The sequence below is a fragment of the Vidua chalybeata genome, chromosome 17 (genome assembly GCF_026979565.1).
Source record: "Vidua chalybeata isolate OUT-0048 chromosome 17, bVidCha1 merged haplotype, whole genome shotgun sequence".
Lineage (NCBI taxonomy): Eukaryota > Metazoa > Chordata > Aves > Passeriformes > Viduidae > Vidua > Vidua chalybeata.
Window position 1 is genome coordinate 7,046,203 of NC_071546.1, and position 18,074 is coordinate 7,064,276.

At 56.9% G+C, this 18,074-nt stretch overlaps 2 protein-coding genes across 3 annotated transcripts; one reads left to right on the forward strand and one right to left on the reverse strand.

The window, feature by feature from the left end:
* Positions 1-346: 346 nt before the first annotated feature.
* On the reverse strand, positions 347-11,793 carry PCIF1 (phosphorylated CTD interacting factor 1). 2 transcript variants are annotated; one of them, XM_053958651.1, is made up of 17 exons: positions 11,696-11,793; positions 11,356-11,464; positions 8,562-8,700; positions 8,264-8,388; positions 7,714-7,851; positions 7,416-7,546; positions 7,040-7,194; positions 6,671-6,818; positions 6,403-6,486; positions 5,543-5,642; positions 5,196-5,358; positions 3,910-4,082; positions 3,386-3,472; positions 2,722-2,906; positions 2,539-2,632; positions 2,160-2,335; positions 347-1,420 (listed from the first exon to the last, which is right to left on the reverse strand). In XM_053958651.1, exons 3-17 carry the CDS (start codon positions 8,683-8,685, stop codon positions 1,165-1,167), a joined length of 2,139 nt encoding a protein of 712 aa, XP_053814626.1. In that variant the 5' UTR covers positions 8,686-8,700; positions 11,356-11,464; positions 11,696-11,793; the 3' UTR covers positions 347-1,164. The 2 variants fall into 2 exon arrangements, with proteins under 2 accessions (XP_053814626.1, XP_053814627.1); XM_053958652.1 differs by lacking the exon at positions 11,356-11,464 and having other exon boundaries at positions 11,696-11,759.
* A 512-nt stretch (positions 11,794-12,305) lies between these two features.
* PLTP (phospholipid transfer protein) lies at positions 12,306-17,994 on the forward strand. Its single transcript, XM_053958655.1, has 16 exons — positions 12,306-13,737; positions 14,524-14,639; positions 14,825-14,924; positions 14,998-15,126; positions 15,263-15,418; positions 15,561-15,624; positions 15,791-15,854; positions 15,971-16,062; positions 16,184-16,360; positions 16,510-16,569; positions 16,668-16,829; positions 16,999-17,066; positions 17,142-17,184; positions 17,343-17,406; positions 17,492-17,568; positions 17,662-17,994. Exons 2-16 carry the CDS (start codon positions 14,531-14,533, stop codon positions 17,800-17,802), a joined length of 1,506 nt encoding a protein of 501 aa, XP_053814630.1. The 5' UTR covers positions 12,306-13,737; positions 14,524-14,530; the 3' UTR covers positions 17,803-17,994.
* The last annotated feature ends 80 nt before the right edge of the window (positions 17,995-18,074 follow it).

The following is an 18,074-nucleotide window of genomic DNA, read 5'->3' on the forward strand; positions in this document are numbered from 1 at the left end:
ACACTGACACTAGTACAGCACCAGCAATGCTGAGGCACCCCGCAGGAGAGGTTGGCTGTGCTGCCTGCCCCAACGAGTCCAAAGGCAGTGCACTTCCCTGCACTTCTCCAAGAGGAGAGCACCAAAACCTCACTGAAACAGTGTGGTCACCAGGCTGCTTCAGGGGCTCACACTGGTCATTAGGAAACAAAACTCACCAGGAGGGCAGGGCTGCCTGGAACAGGGCAGATGCCAGACAGTTCTGAAAAACCAAACCCCAACATTTTTCTACCTTCCACCCAGGCAGAGACCAGACAGGGGTGAGCACAGACCCCAGACACCAAAGAAGGCAAGTCATGGACACAAGCAGAGCTGTATGCTGGTTTTAATGTTCCTAAGAACTAGGAAACAGAAATCAAAAATAGATTTTGCTCTTCTTGATAAAAGTAATAAAATGGTTAGCGGTGTTAAATTAATCCTTACAAAACAAAACCCAAGGAGGTTAAATAAAGCCCGGAGGCTCCGCATAAAAACCACAATGACTACAAAACAGCTGCAAAGACATCTTTACACACCAAATAAACTCTTCTCCTCTGCTCCTTCCCTCTCCAGGACACAATGTCAGCGAACACAGGACTCACACATGAGAAAGAAACACAGATGCGATGGGAGCAGCCCCACGAGGAGCGTGGGCGCCACAGACAGAACTATTTACACTATGGACACGGAGCCGTGCTGGGGCCAGTCCGGCCGCAGGAGCCCCCGGGCTCTGCCCGTCCCTCTCCTGCCGGGGCCCCTCCGGCCGCGGCGCTCAGCGCCCAGCACTCGCGCTTGCCATCCATCCCTCCATCTGTTCCACCGTCCTTCTGCCTGCCCACGCGCGCGTCCCAGCTCTGGCTGTCCCTTCCCTCGGCGCTCCGGCGTCGCGGAGCTGCCGGCTCCTCCTGCCGCGCCACACTGGGCTCCCTCGCCCCTGGTGAGGGCTGTGGCTGAGCCTCCTCTCCCACTGGCCGCCGGACGCTCCCGGCTCCTGGGGGCTGGCGTGCAGTTCGCAGAGGAGAGCAGGTGCCGTGGAGCTGCTGTGCAGAAGTCCCGGGCCGGTGCTGTGCAGCCAGCAGTCTCTGCTGCCCCGGCCAGCCTCCCCCGGGGCCACCGGCATGTCCCCTGCTGCCTCGCACCTCTGCCTTAGTTGGGATTAGTCTCTCGGCTGCTGCTCTGCTCTCGGCCCAGCTCCCGCTCTTTGTCCGCTGTGGAGGAGGAGGAGGAGGAGGATGATGACGAGGAGGAGGAAGACGAGGAGCTGAGGGTTCGGCCCGAATGCTTGTAGGCTGCAACGAGCTCCTGCAGCCGCTCCGGCGTGGGCTCCCACTTGGCAAAGCCGGCGCTGTTCTGCAGGAAGAGGACGGCTGTGTTGTGCACAGCCTTGTAGTACATCTCCTCCCTGCAAGGGAAGAGCACAGGCATCAGCACCTCCCCTGGGCCCCCCCAAAGCCCTCCTCCTCTTACTGCCTTCACTAGGACAAGTATTTGTCCATCCTTTCTCATTATTCTGAGCAGAAGGGAGGCACAGTGCAGCCTCGGGCAGTTCTGAGTGCAGAAGTAGAGGCTCCTGAGCTTCCAGAGCGAGAAAACACTGATGCTGCAGAGCCCCACTGCTCCCTACACACATGTGCTGAAACCTGCCTGTCCCTGCAGAGGGGACTCAGCACAGTGAGTATCAGTCCTAAACAGATAAGAACTTCAGTGTTCAGGTACCTGTTGCTTAAACAAGCTGCTGCTCACACTTGTTGCCTCAGCAGCAGAGCAGAGACCAGCCTGCCCCACTGGGGACCAAACCCCCACTGCCCCTTGCCTCTGCTCCCCCAGTGACAGCCAGCTGCTGCAGCACAAGCAGCGACTGGGCCTGAGGGCTGGCAGAGGCACAGATCAGTGCCACAGGTGTGACCTGTTCCAGCTGGACTCATGCCCAAGGCATACACCTCGCACAAGCTAAAGTTAGCAGTCATTAAACAGACGTTGAATTCACCATGGTGTCTGCCCATCCTAAACACCCAAAGTGATGATGCGCTGCGCTTGTCCTTGCCTGCTCCCTGCTTCCCACTGATTTCAGCTTGGAAGAGGATATTTCTGTCACACAGCTTCAGAGCTGTGTTCCCAAAGGATCTGAGAACAAAGCCTACTTTTTGCAGACGTGCTGGGACCCGCTGCGGTACTCGTGATCGAAGGCCGGCAGGATGAGCTGGTGTCGCTTGAACTTGCTCTGCTCCATGCGCGTCAGGGCTGGCGTGGGGGGGTCCCGCCACTCGGGGATGAAGACAATGAAGGAGAGCGGCTCGCTGGAGCTCTCCAGCAGTTTCTAGTGCAAGAAGAAAAGGAACAATCTCAGCACTGACTGAGCAATGACGTGTTTAATGAGTCCTACAGAAAGGAAATGCTTCTGCTTCAAGAGCAGTGCCCAGCTGTCACTGTCCTCTGTCCCTCAGGACGCAGGAGTGGTGGGGAGCAGAGGATGGACAGCACAGCTCCATCCCAAACAACCCCACTGGTGAGCAGACATACCTCAAAGTGAGAGACCATGGCATCCATCAGCTCCTCACAGAACGGAGGATTTGCCTCAAAAGAACCACTTATAGGGAAGAAATCCAGGCATGGGCTAGAGAAAGAGGCAAAGATCCCCATCAGCTTGTCCTGAGTCATCTCACGGGCACACACCCACACCGAGCAAGGGAGCGCAATACTCACCCCCTGGATCCAAAATACCCGTCTGTGTCCAAGAAGGCTGAACAGTACTGTTTAAAATAGCAATTCAGGGGCGAGGCAAAGCATTCAAAACTCACTCCAAAGAGCTTGTGGAGGGCTTCAAAGATGTGCACAGGAAGTGCCCCTTGCAGACCAGTGCCTTCGTACAGCCCCACACCGAACATCATCTGAGGAGAGCAAACCCTGGTGAGCCGTGCCAGCACTCGCTGCTCCTGCTGTTCCCTTCACTGACCATGGACCCAGGGCCACATGTCCATGCACCCACTCCTCTAGGTATGCAGGGCCCCCTCATCCTTTCTCAAATTCCTGTAGGTCCCTGTATGTACCCAAGAATGCTCTTTTGAGATTTTATCCAACTCTGACCCCACAAAACCATCAGTTTTCTCTTATACCCAAGTGACCCTTCAGCTGTCCCTCAGAGTCAAGAGCTACTGAAGGTTTCCTTCACAAAGATCTTTACCTACACCGAGGTCTCCTGTCAGGACCACAACTGCTCCCCAATCCACAGTCCTACCTCAGCACAGCATAAGCAGACTACAGACCTAGTTTAAACCCCGTGTTGCTCCAGGCTCCCAAAGCTGTGACCCTTTCCCAGAGCAAAGACAAGTTCCCAGTGCTGCCAAGGCTTTCTGATGTACATCTGTACCTGATATCGACGGAGAAGGCACCAAACCCTGGGCAGGAACTTTTCAAAGCCTGAGTCGTCGATGCAGCTGTACCGATAAAGAAGCCACTGGAAGAGAAAGCCAAGCCACTGAAAACATCAGGAACAGCTAAGCTATGGTGATACACGCACATTGTGACAGGGAGAGGGAGGCTGAGGAGCAGGTGGGCTCTGCAGGGAGTTGTCAGCACATCTGCTGTCACTGCGTGAGCCACCAGCTTGTCACTAACATGAAATGAATGAACCACCACAGCAGCACGTGTCTCTCAGCAAGGATTGCCTTGGTTTGAGTACAATGTTCTGGCAGCACAATACTTATTCAGAGCACATACCCAACACTTGGGAAATACTCCCAGCAGAGCTTGACCCCAGCTGAGGGGAGGGTATCTGTCCTCATGGCCATGGCAGTGTCTGAGAGCCCTGCAGGGTCAGTTGGCCAGCCTCTGCCCAGCCCTGCCCGGGAGACGACCCTGCCCCGAGGTGCAGCAGAGGTGCCCAGCCCTTACCAGCTTGCTGAAGTAGTTGCGGCTCACTTTGACCATCTCCCCCTTGTACCGCACACACGCCACGTTGTTCTCCATGTGCATCTCCACACTGGGGAGCGGTGGGGAGGGGATGGCCAGTCTCACAGGGTAGCAGTACACCAGCCTGTCCTGGACCTCAGGAGCTTCTACCTCAGCTAGGGAGAATGAACAGAAAGGCAACCTGTGAGAAGCCAAGGTTATTCAGGACTAATCTTCAGTCCACCTCAAAAGACACAGCAAACCAAACAGGGCTCAAGAGCAGGGTGGTCCTCCCAAAAAACCACCATGGTGGTCCCTCACAGACCTTGTAGGCAGCTACCTAGGTTCAAAACTGATTCCCCAATGCAGACAGCACACATCCACCCCAGCGTCCTGAGGAGTGTTCCAAACACACAAAACACTCTTTTTGTTGTTACTGTTTCTTATTTCATTTTGCCCCAAACTCATCCAAAGCACAATAAAAATTCACAGGCTGCGAAATGCAGGAGGCAAAGGAATCTCCCTGCACCTTGTGGTTATCCATTGCCTCAGCTTCAAGGAGAGCTCATAAATCAGCTGGAAGGAATCTCTGACTTATGGGGTTGGAAGATAAACGTCAAAAAGAATAGCAAAAGGCAGACATTGGGGACCTGAAGGGAGCCTGAGGAGAGCCAGGACCCAAAAGGGAAAAGGACAACAGACAGTGGCAATGAAAGGAGCAGACCTCATGGAGGAAGGAAAAGCTGACTAGAGGCAGATGTGAACGAAAGAAAGAACAGAGAAAATAGCAAGGAACACGAACTCTGCCAAGAAAGGGTGCACAGTCACAAGCTGGGAGACAGAGGGGTGCAGAAAGGTGCTCAGAACACAGGAAATGTGGCAAACGACAATAAAGGGAGAACACTCAGCATTACTAAGGGAGTGTCAGCTGTCTCCAGGAATTGATGAAGCAGCAAAGCAAAAAAGCATGGTCCAGTGAAATGAATGAATGCCCTGCTCAGTGTGACCTGCTCCTAACAAGCTACTTCGTCTTGGCAAATCACATATTTGTAGTATCTGATGTTACAGCTGGTCACAGAACGTGATGGAAGACAGTCTGTCACTGCACAGACACTGTGACTGAAAGCTGAGGCCTATGTTGGACTGGCTGTTTCTTACTTTGAAACACAGATTTTCTGACTTTTGGAGACAGAGCTGCCTTCCCAACAGGTAACACTCTCTGAATAGGGACAGGCCAGATCATGGGCCTTTAACTGCAGTGCTGCAGCTCTTCAAAGCTGGCTGCATACCAGAGATATTGTTCTCCTTGAGTATGGCAAGATGCTTCTCCCGGATGCGCTTGACGTATTCCAGGGATATGTAGTAAATTTTACTGCAGATGCCTTCGACAGAGTCCTTGGCTGCAGCAGACACATGGGGCCCACACTGTTTGCGTAAGTGCTCCAGGCGGTCCTGAGGAAACAGAGAACCAGTCTCTCACATGGCCACCACTGGCTCTCCAGGGGTCTTCAGTGTCTCCAGGCTGCTCTCCCATGGCACACACCGAGGGGAGGCAATGGCAGCCATCTCCAGAAGGACCTGTACATGCCCCCTCCCCAGTTCCCTGTGCCCAGCCACACATCAGTGGTACACTGACCATGTAGTCCTCCTTGGAGGCAGAATGGTCCCGTCGCAGCCAGCTGAAGGTGTCCTCCACATTCCACTTCACCACCTTCCTGCTGTCTGGGGAAGCACTCCTGCAAAAACAGAGGCAAAATTTAACTCACAGCTGCACAGCAAGATATTCTACCCCCCTCCAAAGTTTTCTATCAGCGAGGAATGTGGACACTGACACTTGTAAAGGCCCATCCCTGTCACTCCCCTCAGTTCTCTGGAAAGGCCTTCCAGACATTTGCATGATTGCGGACTGCTATATTCTCTCCAAAACTTGGTGTAGCTGGCTGCTGTTCTCTCTGCAACAGGAGAGGCCCACAAAGCCTTTATTTGTCATGGCACTGGTCCATTTTAACACTGCCTCTAATTTTCAAGTACCGCTAGAGGCTTGTGACTCTGAGAAAACTACCCTGTTTACAAGCTTTTCCTTTCCCCCACAAGGTTCTCCCTCACTGTCTTCCTCAGTTCTGACTATTTGTGGCAGAACTGGTCAGAAAAACCCTACCTTGTATACAAAATGCCACTCTAAGTTTGTTGCTCTGTAAAAGCAGCAAGTGCCCAAGCTCTCCTGATTTTCCTGATTTTATCTCAGGGATAACAAAGGACATTCCACACCCAGTATTTCATTGTCTCCACACACATTCAGCTCCCCAGTATTACATTTTACAATAATGTCATTATCAAAAGACGGCTTCAGCACAACTGTTTTTCTTCTGTATGTTCCTAACCTTGCTTTTCCTCAATAACATTAATAATATCCAGTGCTGGATAAGGCAGGATGAGAAGGCCCTATAGTCCTTTTGTCTTTTCTGAACGTGACGGCACTACGAGAAGAGCTCCCACCTGGATTCAATCAGTCGTTTCGCAGCCTCAGCATACTTGAAGAGCAGCCTCTTGGCTTCCTCTCGGAACTTAATTCTGGATAACCTGAGGTAAGTTAAATTCATATGCATGAGTCTCACAAAGGCATGGAAGAGAGGTTCAGTTCCCCAGCTTTCCTTCACCAGCATCCAAACAAAGGGAAGCACCACAGCAGAACCGCGGCAGGTAAATCACCAGACCAGACTGACCCAGAACCATCCCAACAAAGTGCTCTGTTTGTGAACAGTACCTGATGGGAATGTCATTCATGATCTCTCTGAACATGGAAGGAGACACTACTGGCTCGCAGTCACTCGGTAAAAGAGGATCTGTCCCTTTATCAACCACTTTCCTCTCCAACATCCAGCGATTAAATGACTCCCTTGGGGGGTCAATCCCTGGAGATGCACAGAGAAGGGTCTAATCAATACAATACAGAAATGCCCAGTAGCTCTGATAAGGATCATCACACAAAGTTCTGCCTAATCAATTAACAAACAATGCCACAGAGTATAATCATCACAAAAAGAGACTATAGGGACTAGACAGGCATAAAACAGAAGTAAAATCACAACACTAGAATTGAGAAGGAAATCAAAGGAACCCAACAGAAACTCACCTTCTCGCTGCTGACAGAGCTCACGGTAATGCTGCCGCAGCTTGAGAATGAGCTGGGACCGGAGCAGCTCCACCTCAGGGTGTGGAGAAAGCACTTCTGATGGTGCCCTCTGCTTAATCACAGCATTTGTCTGAATATCCAGGTCCCAGTATACTCTGTGGCAAAAGCAAATGTCATCAGGATAACCAGATCATTGGCTAATTATCAAATATTACTTTTAAGGATGCTTCCTTGGGCTGTTTCACCAGCCAGGAAACCAAACTATCAAGACTCCTGGCAGTGATTTATCCCTCATGTTTCTCGAAGATATCTGGAAACCTGTGTGGCTCAAACACTTGACTGAGAAAGGAGCAGAAAACAAATGGACACAACTCACTCAGTTGGTCGTAGAAGAGCTGCCTGCTGTTTGTCTTCAGGTGAAACACACCATGCCTTCAAAACAGAGGTTCCTGGAATACTGGGAGAGCTGGGGACTGGCTGAGCAGTTAGGTTCCCTGGGACATCCGCCTGTGTGTGTGAAAGATGCATTACTGCACCAGAGAGCCAGGTAAAGGCGAAGGAGGCCAGTGAATCAGAAAGTCCCACACCAGAACACCACACAGGAGACCCCCAGGAGCTCTCCAGCCCCCCTTGGTTTCAAGCTGCACATGTTTGTTTCAGAGCACCACACCCACCTTGGGCTTCTTCACACTGTTGCCACTCGGTGGAACCTCTTCTGAGAATCTTCTCTTCCTCTGCTTGCTCTCCACAGAAGCATCTGCCACTCCACCTTCCAGTGGCATTGGAGCCGCGTTCAGTCCCAGAGGGTCTGACTATGAGAGTCCAAACAACAACGACACACGTCAAGCTCACCCACTGCCACTGCAGCGTCCCATTGTGCTGCTCCCAGCTTCCACATGGATGGAAATAAGGACACCACTAGTCACACCTGCACAAAGCTAAAAGATTCTCTTCTAGATGTCTATATGCTTTGTAAAAATACTTTAATGAGAAGAACTCATCACAAATCCCCCACGCTGACTGTTCTTTGAGTGGTGCATGACTTCTGGAACAGCATCACCTGACAGGCACCTGACAGAGGAACACTTCCCCAGAATCGTGCCAGACAACGGACCGAGCAAGGAGTTCTGAAGGCAGAGAACCTCCCACACCTGTAATCTGAGGCCCACAGACCATGAAGACCCCAGTCCTGGCACAGCATTCCCAAGGTGAGTGAACACTTACTATGACATCGTGCTGTCCCAGCACAGGCATTTCCCACAGAGATTGGTTGGTGAAGCGGTTGAAGTAGTACGGGCGGTTCTCCCGCTTGCTCCAGCACTTCTCCCAGCCAGCCTGCACCAGCTCATCTGAGAGGACAGTGAGAGTCAGGAGAGGAGCATCCTGCACGACAGACCTGCCCTGCAGGTGCCCAGCACTGTCACAGTGCACTCTGAAATCATTCCCAGCCTCCCTTGGCAGCCTTGTTTCACCCCCCTCCCCACTGCCAGGGCCCTGCAGAATTCCCAAAGGCAGTCAGTACCTGGCAGGTCCTGTACCAGGCGCATGGGTTTGGGGGAGCTGGGCTGGTTCTGGTTGGAGGTGCCAGGTGAGTGACTCATGAGAGACGCTTCCTCCGCAGGGCTTCTGTGATTCTCATTGGCCATTTCTCAGCAACCACACTGGAAAAAACAAGAGTAATATCCAGTGTTACAGCAGGAAAAGTCCCAGATCTGCTTGGCACACTCAGGCATAGCAATACAAGTGCATTCTGATAATAAAACAGGGACTGAACCAGTACACACAAACAGCACCTCAGCCCTGAGAAACACCTGTTATCCTGGATACAACTAGCTATGAGGAATGCTCAGTGTTAAATGGGGTTAGCCAGCATGTTCTTGAGGCCAGCATTCAAAACATTCCCTTTTCAGCTAGATCTCTCCAAAGAGTGAAGCATCAGATTGTAAAAAATAACGTACGCTCCTCTGTGATTATGTGCCACCTTCTGCCACACCAATACCACTGGCCAGGTCTGCTATCCTCAGAGACAGTTTAAATCAACTCACACACACATAACTGCACATCATTTCAACAAAAGGCTTTAATTAAAAAAAAATCTGCTATATAAAATAGCTCTGGAGGTTCACTAACAACTTCTGTGGTTCAGAAAACCACAGGCTGGGAGTCAGAAGCTCCCGAATTATTACCCTCTGCATGTCTCAGACCAACTTGTCCTAGTCCTAGTCCTAGTCCCACAAGCAGGGCTTCAACCAGCTGTTTTGGCCCTTGTTCCTTTTTCATCTGCATAACAACAGTTATGCAAAAGAAGGTCTGTTGGAACAATAAAGCTCCTCTTAATCATAATTTAATGTTGCCAGCTGGAGAGAAACAGCCAGGCTTTTCCTCTCTTAGTCACCACTCTTCCCCTGGGGAAGTTTCTGAAACAGCGCCACAGATTGCTCTTCTCTGGCAGCCCAAAACGCATTGGCAATGAACTGGGGGGAAACAAGGCATTTTACATAATTCCCAGCTACCTCAAACACTTAACTCTATTCAGGCTTTGGAGACACCCCACAGCACACACCAGCACAGTCAGGGCAGCAGCAGCACAATGCTGTGCACAGTGTGCTCCTCACCTGAGCAGCAGCACACTACATGGCAGCAGGAGCCACGTACAGGAGCTCGTCAATAAAAACTCTGGATTTTTTTTGGGCTAAGTCACTGGGATTTGAAGCCTTTGCTGTGCTTCCTGTGCATAAAGGCCAGTGGCTATTTCAGCAGAACAGAATGGCAGGAGCAAACAGTAGTCAAGAGTGAGTGGGCAGTAGCTCAGCTGCCCTCAGCATTGAGGAGCTCGACTCCTTCAGCCCCTCAGAAGATGTTTCCATCCTTCCATGCAGGGTACACAAGGGAAGGTGTGGGACACTGTGGACACCTGGAGTTTGGGTCTCCACCCCAGAGCAAGCAAGTAACGCCCCGTGCCTGCTGCAGAGCACAGGACACAACTGGGGACCTTTAACGGCCTCTTGTAAGCGTTGTGCAATCTCACACTCCCTCCTGAACTCCAACCCCACCATGTCCTTACAGTCACTTCACAAAGGTGCCAAGGTGAGCTGGGCCAGCGGCAGCAGCTCAGACTCGTGTCAGCCTGTGGGTACAGGGACCCCAGAGACGGCAGGGCCGTGAGGCAGGAGCACGGGGAACCTCTGAGGGATGTTTAGTCCCTCCTCCTCAAACTAAAGCTACACCTGCACATGCAGTTGCTGCTGCGTCCTGCACGTTACACAGAGCACACCCTGGAGTGAACTGGTGTGTACTGGGGGGACTAGAGCTCCCAAAGTCATGATTGTCAGGATTCACAGACAGTGCTGGGCACGGAGCCCTGGCCAGCTTGGATGGCACATGCCAGCTCCAGTGACCTGCCAGTGTTTTACACCACCCATTGCTCAAAAGAGCTGTCAAATAGGGTGACTGGCTCTGCCTCCTCCCATTTATGGATAAACTGGAATGGTGGAAGTAGCCAACAAGCTTTATCACTTGATCAGTGTTAATAAGTATTAAATCCAAGTACCCTTAAGTTCTGGGAAAAGGAAAGAGCCAAACTAACAGGAATCCTGGCAGAAGTCACTCTACTTTTATGTAACTACACTGGGACTTAGACAGTGACAGGGATCCAGAGGAAGCATTTTATGGTGATTATGGTATGTTTTTATACACCATGGCAATGCATACAGTGCTTCACAAACATAGTACAACGCTGTCCCTGCCCAGAGAGCTTACAACCTAGAGCAGCAGCACAACCAGAGACCACAGCAAGGGGTAAGGAGACACAAAGTAAAGAAGTACAGCAAACAGGACCGGTATTTGTTTCCATTTCACCGAGGTAGAATTTTGTACAAGACAACAGCAAATGCAGACAAAGGAGATCAGCGACAGCCCCTCGGGACAACCCCGCGGTTCTCCCCCATCCCAGAACCACGGCTGCTCCAGGAGGCCGGGAGCCAGGCTATCGCCTCCCCATCGGCACCCATCCCCTTTCCGAGCGCCGGCCGGCGGGCCCGGAGCTGAGCAGCGCAGCGCTCCCGGGGCACCACGGGCACTGGGGACCGGGGCACCGTGTCTGCGCGGGGAAGCGGCCGGGACCCTCCTGGGGCTGCCCTGCCGGCGGCGAAGACGGCACGGAGCTCCACGGCGCGGCGGGCCGGGGCCGGCGGGCGGCCACGGGCGCCCAGCGAGTGCGGAGAGGAGGCGGCGGCGGCGACAACTCTGCAGTCTGGCCGGGAGCGGTCCGGGGGCGCGGCCTAAGCGGGGCGGCGGCCGGCCGGGCGGGTACTTACGGTGGCGGGCTGCCTGGCGGGACGCGTGGCCGTCGCTCCGTGCTCGCCGCTGGCGCGCCGGGGCCGCATCCTCATAGCGGGGCGTCCCGCGCCTGGCCCGCGGGGGCGGCTGCGGAGACAGGAGCCCGTTACGGCGCCGCGGGGAGGGGCCGCGCGACGCGCAGGCGCGGCGGGGGCACAGCGGGGGCGCGGCGGCGGGAGCGCGGCGGCAGTAGCGGCCGCGCTCTAAGATGGCGGCCGCGGGCCTGCGCCGCCTCCCCTCCGCCGCCCGCGCGTCGCCGCCGGTCCCCGCCGCCTCCTCCTGCGCGGCGAGCCGCGGCCGCGCGGTTGCGCCGCTTACCTGGGCGTGAGGCTAGGGGCTGCAGGCACCGGGCACCGCTGCGTCCGCCACCGCCGCCGCCCCATCTCCGCCTCGCCCGCCCCGCCGCCGCCATCTTGCGCCGGGGCCGCGGGTGTGGAGCGCATGCGCGAAGCAGAGCCCGCGCTTGGGGGAATTACGCGGAGCATGCGCAAAGGCTTCGCGGTCATCCCGCCCACCCGGCGCCATCTTTGTGGCGGGCACCGCCCCGCGGTGGGTGCGGAGCGGTCGGGGGCCCGCCCGCGCTGCCGTGGAGCCGCTTCGTGCGGGCCGGCCCCGCCCTCTCGCCCGCCGCGGGCGGTTCCCGGCATTGACAGGGCGCGGCCGCTGCGGTCGCCACCAAAGGGCCTTTGAAGAGCGGCGCCGCCGGGGCGGGGTGGCGGCCGGGCCGGGAGGGCTGCATTGATGTGGAGGCGCGGGGCTTCCGCCGCCCGCCGGGCACAGCGGTTGCTCCTGCTGCGCTTCAGCCCGGGCCGGCCCTGGCGGCCACTGCCTGTCCCGGCCGTCCCTCGGGCGCAGCGCTGACACGTCCCTCCCCACACTATTGCCGTGGCCATTCTCTGGCCCGCGGGTCCCGGTGGCAGGCGGCGGGCGCTGGCAGTGAGGGACGCGGTGCAGCGCAGGGCACCGCCCAGTGGTCGCTGGGGTTGCTGCCTTGCCCCGCGGCTGCTGCTGCACAGCGTATGCCGGAGGATGACACGGGACGTGGAAGGAGGACACGGCTGTTACTGGGGGTTCCCTGGGGGCCGCAGGACCCCTCGCAGCCAGCGGAGCTTCTGCCACATCCACGTAGCCGAGCACCTGTCCTGCCTCGGCCCCACCTCCCTGGGCAGCCGATGGCCGGTGCTGGCCCACGGCCCCCGGTGAAGACGAGATGGGGAAACCGCGGGGCCTCTTCTGCCCTTTTCCTCTGGGATATCCCCCTTCCCAGCTTTCCAAGGGGTTTCCCATCTCCCGGAGTCCTGCCCTCTGCTCCAGGAGCACGGGGGTCAGTTTAATGAGTTAACGCTGGCGCAGCAGTTCTGGAGGGATAAGTGCTGTGTAAGCACTGAGGCTCCCGTTTTGGGCTTCCAGCGGCCCGGCTCCGCTGCCCAGAGCACCGATAACCGCCCGGGGCACAAAGGGCCGGCTCAGACCGACCCCTGAGGGCAGAGGGGACTCTATGAAGAGACAGTGAAACTCCAGCCTTGGAGCGAGGCAGCTCAAGTGGCCGAGGGGGTGGTGAGGGCAGGGGCAGACTCTCGGCATGGCTCGGCCAAGCAGGATTTTCGCTAGGGATCCCCTGGATGAGGAGCTGCCCGTATTTCCCGTGAGGGGAGCAGGATGATGGCGTGGGCGCTCATGGGGACACTCCGGCAGTGCCCATCTCGGTGCTGCGACCCTGGAGCCAGCCAAGCTGCCGCTAACGCACGGAGCAAGGCCATCCAGAGGCATTTCCTGCGGAGCCAGTGCTGCCTGGCTTGGGGTCGGGGCAATCCTGAGGGTCTGCGGCTTCTCTGCTCAGGTTCATGTTACAGATGGCCAAGAACCAGCCCCCAGCAGCACCCCCGGCCCGGGTCTACACTGAAGCTGGGATAGCACTGGCAGAAACTTCGTAACACAGACTGGGAGTCCCCAACAGCCCAGGGCCTCCCGGACACTGCCATTTGCACATGTGCTCCTCACACGGGGGCTGCCGGAGAGATCCACGGCTGCGGCTGCGTGTGCAGGACGCGGGGAGCGGTGTTTTCGGGGCGAGGAAGGCTCCGTGTCCAGCCTAGAGCTGAGGTGGCCAGGCGAGCCGCTGTCTGTGCCGGTGCTGGCAGCCAGCCGGGCTCGGCGGGACACAGACCTGCATCCTCCCCGTCCGTCCCGCTGTCTCCTCCCAGCTGTGAGCCCGCAAGGAGTGGCAGCTGGGGGCTATATAAAGGCAGGGAAACCTCAGCCAGCTCAAGAGAAAGTCTTGGAGCGGGTGGTGTTCTCCCTCCTTCCTGCCTTCACGTGAATCAGCTTCCCCACGCCGGGAGCCGAGGACAAGCCGCGCTGTAAGTACCCGAACTGAGCCGGCATTGTGTGAGGGAACTCCCCAGTCTCTGGGCAGGACGGTGGCTCCGGGCCCCGGGGAAGGGGATCCCCCATCCTCTCCTTTCATAGAATTGGAGAAAAACGCTGTGGGGGAGCCCCGTCCCATCACACAGCCCCGGGGAGTGGGTCCCCACCCTCTCCTTTCAGAGAACTGGGGGAAGCTGTGGGGGAGCCCCGTCCCATCCCACAGCCTCGCACGGAGCTCTGCCTGTTGCTGCGGGATGGACAGGCTCCAGCTCCCGTCTCAAACCAGCCTGGGGGCAGGTGGCACATCTCGGGGGGACTGTGAGGGTTGTGGGACAGCAGCACGGGCGGGGGGGCTCACTCCTCTGCGAACTGCTGGGGCTCCCCGCTGCAGCAGCACGCACGGGGCTGGCGCCTGTCCCTGCGGTTTGGGGAGCGGGGTGTGTTCAGGGCGGGGGGAATGCTGGAGTAAGTGTTCCCAGATGTGGGACCCTCGGGCTCCACAGGGCCAGTGCGGGGACTTGTGCACAGCACCCTGGGGTGGGGGCCGTGCCCCTCATGGGCTGCTGGTCCAGAGGTTTTGGGCAAAGGTGACCTGGGCAGCAGCACTGGGGGATTTCAGGGAGAACAGTGGAGCCGTGGGGTGCTCCTTGGAGCTATCCCCTGCCCCGGGCAGGTTGGACAACAGCTGCTTCCTTTCCAGTGTGTCCCCCGGGCCTGTCTGTGATGACACCCTGTACGTCCCCAGGCCAGTCCATGCTGACCCTGCTCTCTGCCTCCAGGTGCGAGATGGCTGCCGGTGGCTGCCTCCTTCTCCTTCTTCTACCCTCGCTGGTCGCAGCCTTGCACAGCCCTCCTGGCTGTAAGATCCGGATTACTTCCAAGGGGCTGGACCTGGGTAAGGGGCCGGCCAGGATCTCACAGTCTGGGAAAGAAGGACGTTGGGCACCCTCCTGGGGTCTCTGCTTGTGTAGGGCTCTGCCTGCACTGCTCCACCATGGGGCGGCCGGGGAGAAGTGGGGGTTGTCAGGGGCGATGCTGCCAGGAGGGCACGTCCCAGCCCAGCCTTGTTTTTCCCTGCAGTGAAGCAGGAGGGGCTGCGCTTTGTGGAGCAGGAGCTGCAGAACATCACCGTGTCAGACCTGCATGGGAATGAGGGGCAGTTCCAGTACAACATCAGCCAGTGAGTGCTGCCTGCTGCCCATGGCTTCCCATGTCTATCTGTCTGTCTAACCACCCCTGTCCCCTCCCTGCAGGGTCAAGGTGACAGACCTGCAGCTGGCCTTTTCAGACCTGAACTTCCAGCCCCAGCAGCACCTTGTCTTCAACATCAACAATGCTTCCATTAGCCTACGCTTCCGCAGGCAGCTGCTCTACTGGTTCTTGTGAGCTACCTCCCCTTCCTCCTGCTCTGGGTGCTAGCCCACCCTATAGCTCTGCTTGCTGGGTGCCACAGGTGCCTTGCTGTCCTGCAGCTGGCAAGAGCTGTGTGCTCCTCTCATCTGCTTTCCTGGCTTCTAGCTACGACATTGGGTCCATCAATGCCTCTGCGGATGGTGTCCACATCTACACAGTGCTGCAGCTGGCCAAGGACGAGGCTGGGCGCCTCAAAATCTCCAATATGACCTGCAACGCCTCCATAGCAAGAATGCATGCTGGCTTCTCTGGCACACTCAGGTACACCTGACCCCTCTGTGTGTGCCTGGCTCCCTGACCCCCTTCCCACACCTTCAGTGCTTCCTCATCCCAGCTATGTACTAGAATGGGCACAGAGCCACAGGGAGAACAGGCAGTGCAGAACCACTCTTGTGTTCTCCAGGAAGGTCTATGAATTTCTGAGCACCTTCATCATCACGGGGATGCGCTTCCTTGTCAGCCAGCAGGTACAGCTGAGCGCAGAGAGGGGCTGTGGGATGTTAGGGCTCAGCCCTTTGTGTGTGGGAGAGGGTAGAGTCATATCCCACCCGTCTGCTGGGCCTTGTCCTGCCTCTGCAGCTCCTCATCCAGTCCTGGGAGTGATTCCCCTCAGCCTGGCTCCTTGCCTTGCAGATCTGCCCATCCCTGGAGCATGCCAGCCTGGTGCTGCTGAACTCTTTGCTGGACACAGTGCCTGGTGTGTGTTGCCCTGGGAAAGGGGCTGGATCCCATTCACTGTGGGACAGACAGGGCTGGGCATCAGGCTGCCAAGCAGCTCCAGGCTAAGTCACACCAGCACATCTTCCCTGGCAGTGAGAAACTATGTGGATGAGCATATCGGGATTGACTATTCCCTCCTACGGGATCCGTCCATCTCCACTGACACCCTTGAGCTTGACTTCAAGGTGAGCACTGGGTCCTGCCTTGCTGGTCCTTCCCCATCCCTGTGGAAAAGGCTGTGCCAGCAGCCATGTTGGGCTCCATGGAGCAGGTGAGTTGGGCTCACCTCTCCTGCTCTTGGTCCAGGGCATGTTCTTCCCCCGGGTGAGAGAGGATCAGGAGCTGGAGAACCACGCGGTGGAGCCGGTGATCAAGGAGACTGAACGCATGGTTTATGTTGCCTTCTCTGAGTACTTTTTTGACTCAGCCATGCACTCGTACTTCCAGGCAGGAGTACTGACCATAGAGCTCCAGGGGGAGAAGGTAAGGAGCACCAGACACTCAGACTGTGTGCAGGCAGGAGGGAGGGCTGGGCTGTGTCACAGAGCAAAGGAGGTGCCATCCAGGGAGCAGCTTTGCTGGGACCTGCAGCAGCAGCTTGCTCACCCTCCAGTGGTTTGTGCTCTCCACAGGTTCCCAAGGACCTGGAGGTTTTGCTGAGAGCCACATTCTTTGGGACCATCTTCATGCTGGTAAGGAGGCCCCAGACAGGACGGAAGGCATGGCAGAGCTGCAGGGCCAAGCACAGCCCTGCCCTGCGCCCAGCCTCCAGCTCACCTGCCTTCCCCAGAGCCCTTCTGTGGATGCTCCGCTGCGGCTCGTGCTGCAGGTCTCTGCTCCCCCCCGCTGCACCATCAAACCCTCGGGGACCTCAGTCTCTGTCTCTGCTTTCCTGAACATCTCACTGGTGCCCCCGGACCGCCCACCTGTCCAGCTCTCCAGCATGGCCATGGTAAGAGGGGGGCCATGGCTCCTTGTGCGGTCACCCCAGTGGATACAGGAGCAGTGTCCTCCATCCTATAACGCCCTGGTGTGACCGGGCAGAGGGACACTGGGCCTCTGTGGCATGAGCTGGCCTGGTTGTTCTCTGCCTGCTGTGAGTCAGCCCTCTTCCTCCCCAGGAAACCAAGCTGAGTGCCAAGGTGTTTCTGCAAGGGAAGGCGCTGCGTGTGCAGCTGGACCTACGACGGTATGGCTGGGGTCCCATGGGGGCACAGGGAGAGTTCCCTCCACACCCTACTCACAACTGTTTCCTTCTGCCCAGGTTTCGCATCTATTCCAAGCAGTCAGCGCTGGAGTCGCTTGCGGTGAGGGCATGGTGATGGCCTGGGAACCCTTACACCCAGCCACAGTGTGGGGTGGGGTGGGCTGGGGAGAGGCTGTTGGTTCAGGATCCCCACTTACAGCCCTCCCTGCCCTGGCTGGCAGTTCTGCCACTTCACTGACCCCAGCTCTTCTCCTGCAGCTGTTCTCACTGCAGGCCCCACTGAAGACCCTGCTGCAGCTGACCATCATGCCCATCATTAACGGTAGGCATCACTGTTCCCACACAACTGGGAGTGTAGGCAGGGGCATAACAGGGCTCAACCTCATCCCAGCTCTCCCTCTCTGCAGAGAGGACAAAGAAGGGGGTGCAGATCCCACTGCCCGAAGGCATGGACTTCACCAGGGAGGTGGTCACCAATCACGCGGTATGTGGTGGAATGGGACAGCCTGTGCCTCCATGTCCTGCTGGGAAGGGCATTGTCACCTCCAGCCTTGCACTGACCCTCTTCCCTCTGCAGGGATTCCTCACAGTGGGAGCTGATCTCCACTTCTCCAAGGGGCTGCGGGAGGTGATTGAGAAATACCGCCCGGTGCCGACTGCCGCTGCCTACTCCAGCTCCCGGCCCTCAGAGCCCAGCCTGGACCCCAGCTCACTCTAGCTCTCCTCCCTGGACCAAGGGCAGATCCCGGGCTGGACCCATAGACTGTAGGTAGGAAGCAGCTTCCCTGGTACCACCAGCACATTGTCAGGGTATCTAGGCCCTGGTGGGGGCGCAGCAAGGTGGAGAGGGTGCTCTGGGAATCCCTGCTGCAGCCCTGCTCATCACACTAATAAACCACCTGACTTCTAACCACATGGCCTCATTGCTTGGAGGACATGTCCATGCTGGGTGACATGGTGGGGAAAGGAGGCAGCTGATGCTGCTGCCCA